This window comes from Pipistrellus hanaki, assembly GCF_964339955.1.
Source record: "Pipistrellus hanaki genome assembly, chromosome: 11".
NCBI classification, from domain to species: Eukaryota; Metazoa; Chordata; class Mammalia; order Chiroptera; family Vespertilionidae; genus Pipistrellus; species Pipistrellus hanaki.
In genome coordinates, this window is record NC_140513.1 from 51,517,043 (window position 1) to 51,532,405 (window position 15,363).

The window sequence follows — 15,363 nt, forward strand, 5'->3', positions numbered from 1 at the left end:
CAAAAGACAGGCTGAGCAGGTTTTATCAGTGTGTGTTTTCCTCCATTTCTAAAAAGAGATGATGTAATCAGTGATTTCCTCTATGACATCTTCCCTGATAAACACACACACACACACACACACACACACACACACACACACACACACATCAATTAGAAATTTGCATATATGAGCTATTTAGAGTTGGAACTCATGATTCAGTATTTGTTGAATGAACAGTGGATGAGTGGTTGGGTGGCTGGGTGAATGGATGGAAGCCATATAACTAAAGACTGATCTAAAAGTAAGAATAAAAAAGACGTCTAGCCAGTTTGGCTCAGTGGATGGAGCATCGGCCTCTGTACTGAAGGGTCCTGGGTTTGATTTCAGTCAAGGGTACATACCTTGGTTGAAGGCTCAATCCCCAGTCCTGGTTGGGGTGTATGTGGATGGCAACTAATCAATGTATCTCTCTCACATCAGTGTTTCTCTGTCTGTCTCTCCCTCTCCCTTCCACTTTCTCTTTAAAAAAAAAATCAATGAAAAAAATATCATCTGGTGAGGATTAATAACAACAACAACAACAAAAACAAAAACATGCTGTTTTCTGCTCCATCCCTTCTTACAGTGGATAGAATATAAAATCTTGAAAACTAAAGGAACAGTGGTTCAGAAATGTTTATTTTATTGATTTTGATACAATAATAGATACAGTACATTTAATATGTTGCTTTTTTGCAGAAATTCATCAGCACCAGTTCATGGTTTAAATTATATAGAACTGTTCTGTTAACAAAAATAGGTACATGTTACTTGGGGCTAATTGAAAATTAACAAAAGCAGAAACGTAGATAAATGTCACCCGGTTCATTTTTATCACTCCTTGCAAGGAGATAAAATAATGCTTTACAAGTTTATGTTGAGCAAATATATGCTGTACACATGTCTTTTTTTTTTTTTGTTAAAAAACAAATATCACAATATTCTGAAAAGCTACACACGATTGTGTTGGGTTGAGGCCCTTGGATCAAGTGGGTCTTTTCCTGAGTTAGTCTTCAATGTGGGGAGAAGAGCGTGGTGGCTCCAGGTCCTTCTTTCTGGTGCTTTGTCTACCCTCAGTCTCCTCCTCTTCTTCCTCAACCCTCCTCTCCTCTTTTCCCTTCACTCTCCTACAATCTCCCATTTCCATTCCACCATTACTTCACTTCCTTCCTTCCTGCTCCACTCGGAACCCGAAAAGCGACAATGACCACGCAGGGTGGAGAGAACCATGACAATCATTCAATTCTTCCTGACTCAGAGTCAAGCCCAATCTTGAGAAACAAGTGAAGATCATGACGAATATTGCCCAGCACCCACACTTGCCTAAATTTTTATATGTCTCTTCTTACAATTTCTTGGATTTTACAACTTGATTAATGCTTTCATGATCAGGAATACTTTTAAACATCCTTGTGGTATTTCTAGTGGCTATAAAAATTCAAAACAGTCTCTTTTGTGCTAACATTGCAATTATATTTAAATAGCACTGTCACTGTGGTTATAATCATTGTATAATAAAATTCACCGTGCCAAACAGGTTCTACGCGGTTGCCATGGTTCTGAATTTTCAGTTTTAAATAGTTAAGTAGCTCTAGAGTTCCAGTACAAAGGTGTGGCCCTTGAAATCCTCATTCTTTAAACTTTTTTTTTTTTTTTCTCTCCTAGGGTGTCTAAATCTTATCTCAGCATCTCTTTGTCAATATGTCTATTAACCAAAAATTTGATAAATGAGCAGAAATAAAACAAGCGTGTGCTGTTTTACATCGAAAACTTTGACTGAATTTCTTCAGTCTTTTTTAGTTTTGCCCAAAAAATTATTATAATAAACCCTGCACGGAAGCACTGGTCTTCTGGGTAACCTCATTTTGATTCTGAAGTTACTCTGGTGCTCATGTAAGCAAGTTACATTGGGCACAGCCATATTTTTTTAGTGATTTGGGAAAGAGGAAAATGTTGAGTAAATGTTTCAGAAATAAACTTCTAATTTCCTGTCATTAAACCTTGATTTCAGGAGGGAGTTCTTATAAATCTGCAGCATGCTTCACCGCTACAGTAATGTTTCACTCAGATGACATAAATTAACAAGGTACCTTTACATCAGAGAATGGCATCATCGTGGCATTTCCACAGATATTATAGGTTTAAGGGCTCAAATTTGCATCAGACTCCTTTCTGAGAGTATAGGCTTTCAAGGGCTTTGTTTTCAGTGTTTTTGTTGTTGTTGTTGTTGTTGTTGTTCATCAGCATAGTTCATTGGGACACTTCTGACGAAGCAGTATTTTTCTTCCATATATTAAGCATCATTTATATATACTCTTTATTCCAAAATTTACTTGGCAAATCCTGGTCAGTATTATAAACATAAATGAATATAGAGGCTCATGTTCCTTCAAATTTATCATGACTCTGTAAGGCTGGGGAACTACGATCAGTAGCCTTGGAATGGCACAAGGCCAACATTCTTATTCCAAAAGAAGATCTGTCTCCTGAGTACTGATAGGTAGACCTCCTGGAGCACAGGTGGCCTCTGATTTCTTACCTGAACTAGAGCTTTGCAGATGAGCTGCCATCGGCAAGATTCTTCCCATCTAAAGCTTTCCCTTTTCACCACAGAGAAGTCTCCTTCTGCTCCGCAGCCTCTTAGCTCGGGTTTCACATTGGAAAGGGCTCCAAAGGGACAAAGCAGGCAGTGGCAGTCCAACCCCAATGGAATGAACTAGGATTAGCCACACTCAGCCCCAAGTGGAGAAAGCCCTTGCAGTATGGATTTCACAGTGGACTCATTTGAAGTACTGAGACCCCAAACTCCAAAGACCATGACATTGGTGGTGACTGAGATACTGCATGGGTTGGGGTGGTGATCCCCTAGAGTAAGCCAATTTTGTTCCAAATAATACATCAGACATTTATTTTGAAAAGTACTAAGATGCAAGAATTGTATCTCTTCCTATAAAAAAATATTCATTTATCAGGCTTCCTGAAGGTATTCATTTATCCCTCCCACTCCTTTTATTTTTTTACAAAATAATATCCATCATACATTATGAGTAAAAAAAATGTTCCAAGTAAGTCATGACACCTTGTTTTCTATGGATCAGTGTGCATGAATCTTGTAAATAAATAGGTGAGAAATCCCATTGGGTACCTGGAAGGCCAGTTGCATTCATAGTTTCTTGGAGCACACATAATTGTGAGCGTTGCCCTTCCTACAGTCCTTGGTTTGCCATTTTCCTTGTCTTTGAACCAAAACGCAGTTCTTGCCAGGCTTTGAACGCAGAGGGGGCCCCCTGCTCCAGTTGGTGAAGGTGACAGGCTCACCGCCAATCCACTCCCAATGGCCAGCATGCACTTTGTTGTTCAAACCTAATGTGAACCAGAACAATGTGCCAAACGATTTTATTACATTTATACTTGGATATCATTTCAGTCTAAAGTTCTAGGCTCAGTAGCCACATGCAAACATGGACCTATGTTCTAAAACATGGGATTGGATCTGGGGATCCTACAGGGCACAACTAAGCACACAAGGCTTTGGAGTTTGGCAGATCTGAATTTAAATCCTCACTCCAGCACGACCAGTTAGTTCAGTGATGGAGCATTGACCTATGAACCAGGAGATCACTGTTCGATTCCCCATCAGGGCACATGCCTGGATTGTGGGCTCAGTCCCCAGTGTGGGGCCTGCAGGGGGGAGCTGAATCATTATTCTCTCTCATCATTGATGTTGATGTTTCTAGCACTCTCTCCCTCTCCATTTCTCTCTGAAATCAATAAAAAATATATATAAACCTAGCTCCAGCATGTGTACATTGAGCATCTTCGGGAAGATTACTCAACCACTCTAAGTTTTCATTTTCCCTTTTACAAATTGAAATAAAAATAATATATTTCCCTTATCCATATGGCTCAATTGGTTGAGCATTGTCCTGTGGATCGAAAGGTTTCTGGTTCAATTCCCAGTCAGCTCAGGTTCAATTCCTGGTAGGCAATTGGGGGTACTAATTGATGATGTTTCTCTCTCTCTCTCTCTCTCTCTCTCTCTCTCTCTAAAAATCAATAAAAACATATTTTTTAAAAATAGTATATCTAGTTTTGAGAGTGAAATAGTATATCTAGTTTTGAGAGTGAAATAAGATCAAGCATGTTAAGCACATGACATATATGTGTTTACTAAATGGCAATTATTATTTACCTTATCCTAAAGGCAGAACTTCTATCACAGGAACTCAGATACACTCTTGTCTATTGTTCTTGTTCTTCATTATTTAAATGTCTCGGTTTTCCTATGTGAAAGTAGCTTACTCGGTATTATTTTTAGTCTGGAGCTTAAGACTTTTTCCATCTGTGACAATTCCAACAAAAAGCAGCTTTTCTCAACTTGCCTCTTTATTCCCACTGGTAATTTTTGGAAATTACACTTTAATGTTGCAAAGCTCTTATAATTTCTTTTAAATAAGTATTCCTCCCCCTCACTTTCTTTTATAAGAGAAACAAAAAAGAAGAAAATGGGAAAAGGATCCCCTTCAATAGCATGATCTGAAACTCAAAACCACACGTGATTGTGAAAACAATCTTAGGTACATAGCATACAATCTTCTCTCAACCGATTCTCAGACAATATTTTGGGGTAGAATAAAATGAAGTGCTTGTAGTTAGGAATAACCTATCTTGTTCTAGACTGTATCCTTGAGTTATTGATCAGGCCACACTATGCCTGGTACTTTGTGGGGATAGAGCCTTGAAACGAGCTGTGGGTGTAATGAAAACTCATCGTTCAGCCTTACCTTAATACTCTCAGATAATTTCAGAATTTAGAGACTCACTGAGGGGTAAAGAGATCCTGAGAAGCCAAGAATGATTTATTAGTGTCTCCTGAAACACACCACCTTTCAAGAGAGATAGTGGGAATACTGACTTTGAGGAGCCCTGAGAATTCTAGTCCTAAAGGGGTTTGAAAAGATTTTATTGTTGTTTAAAATGTAGGAAATATTAAAAATTCAGAAAACAAGGGATAGCATCAAATCAACTATAATTCTCAACTGCAGGTTAAACATTTCTAATTTTCTGACAGGTTTCTTTTAATATATATGTATATGTTACATGTATATAAATATATATACATATCATGTATATAATTTCTTTATTTTAAATTATTTCATGCTTCATATGTTTATACACTCTGCCTTTTTACTAAGTATCTTGCCACAAATATTTTATGTATAATGTTCATCCAATATGTATTTATTGACTATTAATAAGCATGAGACATTTTGTCATGTCTTTAATATTTAGTGCTTTCACAAAGCACTAAATATTAAATATTCCTTCACACGACTATACTATAATTTATTTAATCATCCCCTATTTATAGCTCTATTTTTTTTTACTTTTAGAAATACTACTTGTTGAATTCACTTATCTATAAATAGACCCACATCCCTTATTATTTCTTTGAGATGTGTCCAAAAATGAAAGTTTTATGGAATTAAGATGATTTTTTTTTTTTACTAAAATGATGAACAAAAATAGATCCAGAGACAGAGAAGCATCAAACAGACTGTCAAACTTCGGAGGGAAGGTGTGTGTTGGGGGCGGGGGGGGCGGTGGTTTGTAAGAGATCAACCAACTTGTATGTATGCATAGGAGCATAACCAATGGACACAGACACTAGGGCAGGGTAAGGGCATGGGCTGGGGGTGGGGGTGGCCGGGAGAGATCAATGGGAGGGGAAAAAAGGAGATATATGTAATACTATATGCAATACCTTAAAAAATAAAGAATTTAAAAAAAGATGAGTTTTTAAAGATTATAAATCATAACCATTTGGCCCATGGAAGAGAGACATTTTCCTCGTATTTTGTCTCCCTGCTCAGTGCAGCGCAAATACTTGCCTATCCAGAAGGGCTTTCTTCCGCTGAAGTCCCAGAGCCATCGCATGTGCTGCCTGGACAGGACACTTACAAGGCTGCCCAGGTGACTACAAGCAAATGAATGAAAATGAGAGCATCAGTGACAAGGAGTTCAACATTTCTGTTGATATGATTTGCATAGTAGAAATCAAACCCAGGTTAAATAGAAAAATATACATATGCAAAAAAAAACTTTCCAAGATTTTAATACTATACCTTTATAATTTAGTGAGCATCTCCTGGGTGCGATAAATGGCCAGCAAGAAAGTGACATTTTATTATAATATCTGGTCTTTAAACCACAAATTCAGTAGGTCTTTCTATTGCGTTTTAGAAAATCAGCCTACTTATAAAGATTAATTATTCAATGCCAAAACATTACTCCTTTCATAGGAAATTTAGCTCTAAATGGCACAAATTTGGCAATTTATCCAGTTAATGTGACTAGTAAGGTAACCCAGACAATTCAAATAAAATGACTTTGAGACCTACATTTTGAGCTTGGTGTGTTTAGTTAAATATCCCAATGATTTTGGTCCTTCCATCATACCCAGTGAAATGAGCAGGTCTCGCCAGGACTGGTTTGGCTCAGTGGATAGAGCGTCGGCTTGGGGACTGAGGGGTCCAGGGTTCGATTCCGGTCAAGGGCATGTACCTTGGTTGGGGGCATATCCCCGGTGGGAGGGGGGGGGTGCAGGAGGCAGCTGATCGATGACTCTCTCTCATCAATGTTTCTGACTCTCTATCTCTCTCCCTTCCTCTCTGTACAAAATCAATAAAATATATTTAAAAAAAAAAGAAATGAGCAGGTCTCACTGTCAAACTTTTTTATGTTGTGTAGAAGTTAAAGCACCTTTTCTTAAATATAAATAAATATATATATACATATATACATACATATACATACATACACACACACACACACACACACACACACACACACACACACACTTTCCTCCAATATGTAATTTTTTAAATAAGTTTAAGGAATATGGCATAATGACTTGAATTACATATATTATGAAATGATTACCACAACATATTAACATCATCATTTCCTATAGATACCAGAAGAAAAAGGTTTTTTCCTCGAGATGAGAACTCTTAATAACTTTTGATCTATACCATACAGTGGTGTTAACTACAGCCATCATGTTGTGCATTACATTCCCAAATACTTTTTATCTTATAAATGGAAGTTTGTACATTTTTACTATTTTTATCCAATTCCCCTGCCCCTCATTCCCCAAATCTGATCTCTTTTTCTATGATTTTTGTTTATGTTGAGTCCACATATAAGTAAGATCATACAATACTTCTCTTTCTCTGTCTCACTTTATACCCTCAAGATTCATCCATGTAAAACTAATGGCAAGATGGCTGAACACTATTTCAGTGTGTGTGTGTGTGTGTGTGTGTGTGTAACAACTTCTTTATCCATTCATCTAGTCATAAACACTTAGGTTGTTTTCATGTCTTGGCTATTACAAACATTGCTGCTATGAGCATGAGGGCATGAGGGTACAGATATCTCTTCAATATAGTGTTTTCATCTCAATCAGATATAATCCCAGAAGTAGCATTGCTTGATCATATGGTAGTTCTATTTTTAATTTTTTGAGGAACCTCCATACTGTTTTTACAGTGGCTGCACTAATTTACAATTCTACCAAAAGTGAACAAAGTTTCCTTTTCTCCATATCCTCATCAGAACTTATCTTTTTGATGATAGACATTCTCACTGGCATGAGAATTCTTTGTGAATTATTTTTGCAGCTAGCTGAATTATTCCTAAGCAATATTTGATTGTGTCTAATTCCCCAGCACATTAAGAGCTCTTTTAAAATGCTTCAAGTAAAAAGCTAATAGGTCTTTTTTTTTTTTTTAACAGAAAGTTTCCAACAAGAAACAAAGTAACCATGATCTTCTTGTCTGGTTAATATCAACTGATATATTAAAAAGTAAAAAACAAGTGTGGCAATAGAAAATAGTTGAATTGAATTTTACTCAATTTGCCTGTATCTTTCCAAACCGCAGATCCATTTCTTTGCTTTTTCAGATCACACACAGCGAACACAATAAGCCATTTCTTAATGTGTTTCCCTCCACCAATGCCAGCCCTTTACTGTTCTATGATGCCAGGGTGCTTCTAGTTCTTCTGAGATAGGTGAGGCTCTTTAATCCTTCTCTGAATGGCCTCAGGCCACTGGATTGGGGTTTTGTGACTTGTCTGTTTTCATTATTCACTGTCAGCGCCTGTCTGATGGTTCAGCTGATATGAGAGCACACCTTTTCCCAGACCCCTCACATCCAATATGGCAATTCTAATGTGATGAGAGTTAGGACACAGAACACTAAATGTGTGTCAAATATAGGCTGAAGGAAGGCTTGAGGGACTTCCTCAGTCATGGTATATTGGACAGAGTATGGGAGACCTGGCTTTCACTTTCTGCTCTGCCCCTAACTCCCTTACAGATGTAACTTCAGCCTCATCTTCATCATCAGGAAGCAACAAGTTTTATTTAGCACCTCCTCCTGCTGTAAGATTCTTGAAATTATCTTTAAAAGAGACTGTAAATCCATCTTAGCTGGTCAAGTGCAAGTTTGATTCCCTTTTTGACTCTAAGAAGCAAGAAGTCCTAAAGGATCAAGATGAGAAAATAGCTGTGTTTAGGATAGGTAAAATGTGAGACCATAGTCATAGTCATAAACTATTTTAGTCATAAAAAAATAGTTAGGCATTTGTAGATTGATTATTTTATAAAAATATAATTCCTTTGATGCATATATGCATAAAGTATGGTGAATATTAGATAGATAACTATGCATACAGAGAGAAATAAAAATAAAATAAAGAGATGTACATGCAAATAAATCTTTCGACAGCTTTGAAATTTTAAATCATTCAAAGTGTAGTATTTAAAACAGAAACTTTAACTTTTCTAGTTACAGAAACACACATCCACTTTTTTTTTTTTATACTTTTTGATTAAGCATAGACATATTTCAGAAGTAACTCTTTTAGACTATGTCAGCAGGGGTTCCAGACACTCCTGTGGAAAAACAAAATGGGTTGAAAACTAATGATCTATAATAATGGAATTATCAAATGTACAATGACTACCTTAGGAAATGAGCAGATGAGATTACAATATGTAAATTCAAGAAATACCCAATCTAGCCGTCTGGCTCCTCTGGGATAGAAAAATAATAAAACTCCAACGGGGAGGAAAGGAGGTTGGAGATAAAGATTGACTTGAGCTAGTGATCAGATTAGGGACAAGGGATAAAGTAAAATTTGCTCTTCTTCTTGAAGCACAGGGGCTGCAAATGACTGGCTGTAAAAGCAAGTAACAAGACAGCCCAGGGAAACATAGCCTAAAATTGAATAATGGTTCCTGTGACCAACTCAAAGACATGCTAGGTGCTTATTAATTCTAATTAGCAAAATTAAAACCATCTCATAAACATATTTTATTTTTTTATTTTTTAAAATATATTTTATTGATTTTTTTCACAGAGAGGAATAGAGAAGGATAGATAGCTAAAAACATCGATGAGAGAGAATCATCGACCAGCTGCCTCCTGCACATCCCCTACAGGGGATGTGCCCGCAACCAATATACATGCCCTTGACCGGAATCGAACCTGGGACCTTTCAGTCCACAGACCGATGCTCTATCCACTGAACCAAACCAGTCTTGGCTCATAAACATATTTTATAAGAAAGAAAACATGAGGTTATAAAATGTTGAAATTATAATTTTACATCGCAGAAAGAATTGATAATTCCCAAAGAAATACCATTTTTCAAGCGATATAGGTAGGAGGAAAAAAAAAAATGAAGAAAAGGAACCTGAAAGGGAATGGGGGAAGGAAAGCAGGGAGGCCCACAGAGAATGAAAACATGTTGAATGGTAAGGGAGAAATTGGGGTTCAGGGGAAAGTTGTACCGAAGAGGTGTCCTTGCTTCTCAAAAATGTTCCTCTTGGAATGACTAATCCAAAGGGATATGGAGATCTTTCATTTTTCTTTTAGTTTGCTTTTTATCTGCAGCTAGACACTTTCTAAAATGCCTGTAACTAGTATTAACTATTCTTGGGATAATCATTCTTGTCCTTCTGAAATAAAATGCATATTAAAATACCATACCAATAAAGTCAGATCAAACATTCATACCCATTATTTCAATTAAAATTTTTAAATCAGAAGGTTTTTATGATATTTTAAAAATCATATACCATATATATTTTCTTTGCCTCTCTTACACATCTTGGAAAACTATAGGAAATGGTATTTGATAGATGTTTTAATTTCTAAACCAATATGGTGGATAGATAATGTGTAATTCAAAAACAAATTTTACATTACTGATAGATAAATCATCACTTTATAAAAATATCATAAAAAACTCTACTTGCCCCTAAAAACTTACTCCTGTTCTGAAAGCTTCTGAATTTTACATCTAAAAATAAGTTATAGTCCTACAGCTGAAACCAATTCTGAGACCAGAGTTTATTAAAATAACCTAAAAAACATGAACAAATTAGTTCTGACCCTGCTTATTTTGTGTTTGATTTGTTAGATCTGATCACTAATCTCATGGAATTAATAGGAAAGATAGGAATTTTACATCATTGAATAGATTTTATTGCAGAACAAAATATTTACCTATTTATATTGTTTTTAAATGCCATTTATATTTTTATATATGCAATAAACAAATATTGCTTGTAAGCTCTGTGGTTACATTTAGGTCCAGAGAACTTTTTAATTCAACCTATAGTAAGACATCAACTCAATGAAAGATGAATTTTGTCCTTTAAATTCAGTGACTTTTATATTCTTTTTTATATATTTTTTTATTAAATTATTATTTTTGTACATATACCAATGCTCCCCCCCGCCCCCCATACAAGGAACATTCTGGGAAGAGTTATGTAGAGGAAATTATCAGGATTGTATGACAACTTCACTGATGTAAAATGCAGGGTGTAAGGACTTGCCACATGAAGAGTTATGGTGTCTATATTTCTGAAGCTCATAGATGAATGAGGAATAATTTAGTTATTGGGTTGTAGGTCAAAACTGGGGAATAATATTTAAAAGTGTGATCTGGTCTACAGTAAGTGTCCAAATAAATAATTATTGAATGAATGAACCTATAAACTCAGAACTTGATTGTATCTTTCTTAAGTTTGCTCCAAGAGGTTATTTTGATTTTAATCCAAAGAAAACTTAGTACTCATAGTTTAATAATAAAATAAAAAAACCTAATATGTCTTTGCTGTGATACAAAATGATTAACATATAATTTTAAAAACCTGCTTTAAATTAGCCCAATACAAAGTTAAGATTAAAATAAGTGTCCTTGTCAATACACCTGAGATAAGATATCCCCCTATACTTATGAAACTATTTTTGAATTTAATAACAAATTCATCTCTTCTCTTCTCCTCTCTCTCTCTGTCTCTTTCTGTCTCTCTCTCTCTCCATTTATTTGCTTCTAAAACCACAAGCAAGTTATTTTTCTTCCCTGAATCTCTGTTTTATCTGTAACATATAAACCATAATACCTGCTTTTCTGTCTGAAGTGATGGGAAGGTCAAATAAACTCCTTTTATGTGATTCTGTAAACTATAAAATGTAATCTAAAAGTAAGGTGTTATTGGCAAAGAAGCATGTAGAACAAAGTCAGTGTAAAAGGCTTGTGGTGCGCCGAAACCGGTTTGGCTCAGTGGTAGAGTATCGGTCTGCGGACTAAAAGGTCCCAGGTTCGATTCCAGTCAGGGGCATGTATGTTGGTTGCGGGCACATCCCCGGTAGGGGGTGTGCAAGAGGCAGCTGGTTGGTGTTTCTAGCTCTCTATCTCTCTCCCTTCCACTCTGTAAAAAATCAATAAAAATATATTTTTTAAAAAAAGGGGGGGGGGGCGTGGTGTGATGGTGCTTCAAAACAAGTTATAGCTGAAGTCGTAGAGCAAATGCATGAGGAAGTAGAAAGGCTTTTACATTAATTTGGGCTTTTATTACTGGGTTGAGTGAATTGTGTAATAGGTATATGAAGAGCCCCTTTATAACTAGTCTTACTCATCATTAAAATCTATCTATAATTAGATGGATCAATAAAATAAAAAACAGAAGTATTGGAAGACAAAGGTAGGGTTGTCAACATGAAACTATCAGCAATATTACTATGTTGCCATAGAAATAAATTTTGACACCAAAAAGCTAGAAGATCATAATCTCAGAATAAAGACTAGTCCTTCAAAGAAGAGACTATTGGTGATCTTACACCAACATTGATGAATGCATGGAAAGGTAACGCTCAATAGATGTCTTTATTTTTCTCATAACATTAAGAATCAAGTAAAGCCTCATTAAGATCACCAGAGTTCCAGCCTAGCCAGTTTGGCTCAGTGGTTGAGCACTGACCTAGGAAGAGGCCACAGTTCAATTCCTGGTCAGGGCACTGTCATTTGAAAAACCGCTGGAAGATGAACAATGAGGCTATTTGCAAGCTTGAAGTTTGGGGGTTCTGTTGCTTTGCTCATCACATTTTACCAATAAATCCCAGCAGAACCCGAGCTTCTGCATTTGCCCTCGTTTTTGTCAGTAGAGAAGCTAGTATTCTCTTCCCCTCTATAGCACTGTAACCTCATCCTGGCTAATTCAGAAAGCTTTGATTACACATCCAAGCTCTGTCCTTAAGGAGTAAACAAGACTTATTCCACTATTTCTGAGACAAACATTAAATAAAAGTAGGACATCTAGACCCTGGACTACCAGAAAGATGAACAAATTTCTATTTCCTATAGAAATTAAGCCTGCAACATCACTGTAGGCAAACATGACAAAACTGAAGCTGTCTCACTGCAGGCTTCTCATAAGAGGACAGGTTTCTTTGGAAAAGATAATAATGCTGGGGGCGGGGGGGAGATGGCAGCAGGAAGAGAGAAATGAAAGAAGCTGTAGGCATGAGTCTTCAGGAGCTGAGCAAGGCTGCTGAGGGCAGGGTATTGTAGACATCACTCATCCTTTTTTTTTTTTTTAATATATTTTATTGATTTTTTACAGAGAGGAAAGGAGAGAGATAGAGAGCTAGAAACGTCGATGAGAGAGAAACATCGACCAGCTGCCTCTTGCACACCCCCTACCGGGGATATGCCCGCAACCAAGGTACATGCCCTAGACCGGAATCAAACCCGGGACCCTTCAGTCCGCATGCCAATGCTCTATCCACTGAGCCAAACCGGTTTCAGCGACATCATTCATTCTAAGAGATGCCAGAGGCCACAGCCAACTCAACGACACATATCAACAAGGACATTTGGTTATTAATTATTCTTTAACATATAATATTATGGGAATATATGTACTTAAAGAATATTCATAGATTTTTTTTTTTAACTTTTTAACTTACTGAATACGACCAACATCAACAAAGACATGGAAGCCACTGACTAAACTCGATTTTGCCTTTACTTTTACTTAGGACATGAAACACATCTGTGAAAAAGGGGTGGTTTCTTTGACCAGTTTTTAAGTATACCGTTAAAATATCCTATTAACTTTTTAAAAATCTAAATGTAATGCCCACACAATAAAATGCATACATTTTAAATTATTTAATTTGATTATTTTTGACAATGGTATATATCCATGTTACAACCAAAACCAAAACATAGAATAGTTAGAGCCTCATCTATTTTCTTGTCACCCCACAGTTCCTGCCAGAGATAACTTTTTTTTTAATTTCCAACACCAACTAATAGATTAGTTGTTTTTCTCTTATTTGAATGTAAGCAGACAATATGTATTCTTTTCTGTTGGGTTTCTTCTTTCTCTATATAATGTTTTTGAGATTTATCCACATCATTGGAGGTTTCAGAAGTTCATTCCATTTCATTATTTATAAAATAACTAGAGGCCAGTGCACGAAATTCATGCACAGATGGGATCCCTAGGCCTGGCCAGCAATCAGGGCCAATCAGGTTCCGTGCCTCCCCACCTCCTCCTTCCCGCACCGCCCGCCCCCAGTTCCTCATCCCAGCCTGGGGCCTGGCTCTGATCTGGTGATCAGGGCCTGCCAGCCAGGGGAAGAAATAGGGAGAGGTTAGCCACTAGGCCCCAAGGAGGGAGCCAGCCCTTGGGCTCATCCAGGGTTGGGGGTGGGGTGTGGAGGGACCAGTAGGTTGGCTGACAGGCCCCATCAGCAATTGGGGTCTTCGGCCTGGAGGCAGCTCCTGCATTGAGCATCTGCCCCTGGTGGTAAGTGTGTGTCATAGTGACCAGTCCTTCCAGTTGCTCCATAGTAAAGGTTGCTTAGGCTTTTATGCATACAGATTTATCAAAAAGAAACTATAGTATTGCCTTTTGAAGGGGAAAATATAAAGAACTCCTATAAATCAATAACAAAAAAGACAAATGAGCCAAACTATTATGAAAGAAACTGATATGAAATTGTTGTAAACTTTTTTATTCTAACATAAATTTTTATTCCTCTTAGGTAAATGTTAAGGAGTAGAATTGCTAGGTCAGAAGGTAGATGAATATAAGTTGTAAAAAACCTGCCACACAGTTCTACAAAGTGGTTGTGCTATTTTGTACATCCACCAACAATAATTAGAATTCCATTTGGTCTACAACATATGGTATGGTCTGTCTTTGTGATTTTAACTATTCTAGCTGGTGTGAAAAAGTGGTATTTTATTGTGATTTTAATGTGCATCTCTCCATGTCTAATGGTGGTGAGCACTTTTTCATGTACCTAATGATCAATTATATACCTTCTTTTGTGAAGTCTCCAAGTCATTAGTTATTTTCTTTAGCAGGCTCTCTTTTTGTAATTGATTTGTAGGAGTTATTTGTAGTTTCAAGATTCAAGATCTTCATCATATAAATGAGTTGAGATTGGCTTTTCCCAAAGGTGGTTTGCCCTTTCATTTTTAACTAGTGTTTTTAGAAAGCATAACTTTTTAAATTTGATAGTGTGCAAGATGTGACTGATATCGACCAGGGACTTCTCTAGTCTCAATTTCCAGTCATAGGGTATATTAGTCTAACTGCATTGTTTTGGATAATATCCAGGTAAGCTAAAAAGGAGAGTCATGGATATTTGTCATTTTGAAAGTCTTCCTGGATGAGGCAAATTTTGTTGTCATTATTTGACCACAAGTCATCCTTCATTGAGTGACCCTTTGTCCAACATGTCTGGCTTCATAATCATCAGTGTCTCTTACAGAGTCACAGGTCTGAAGCGACCAGACCTTTCATTGCTACATAGTTTCAAATCAATAAGCAGGAATTCTTATTTAATTAAAAATCGATAGAGCCTGCAATGCTGCTGACTCAGAAGAGATCCTTCTGACTTTCTCCAAGAGACTGAGTCAGAGAGAGGCTAGACAATAGATATGTGGCAATGGTACTGTTTT

General features: G+C 36.8%; 1 protein-coding gene across 1 annotated transcript in view; it reads right to left on the reverse strand.

The window, feature by feature from the left end:
- Positions 1–744: 744 nt before the first annotated feature.
- The window catches only part of FREM1 (FRAS1 related extracellular matrix 1), a 121,018-nt gene continuing 106,399 nt past the window's right edge, over positions 745–15,363 (reverse strand). The window contains exons 35-36 of the mRNA XM_084898220.1: positions 5,913–5,998; positions 745–3,384 (exon numbers count right to left, since the gene is read on the reverse strand). Coding sequence (XP_084754346.1) covers positions 3,185–3,384; positions 5,913–5,998 — 286 coding nt within the window. The 3' untranslated portion in view covers positions 745–3,184. The remainder of the gene's footprint in view (positions 3,385–5,912; positions 5,999–15,363) is intronic.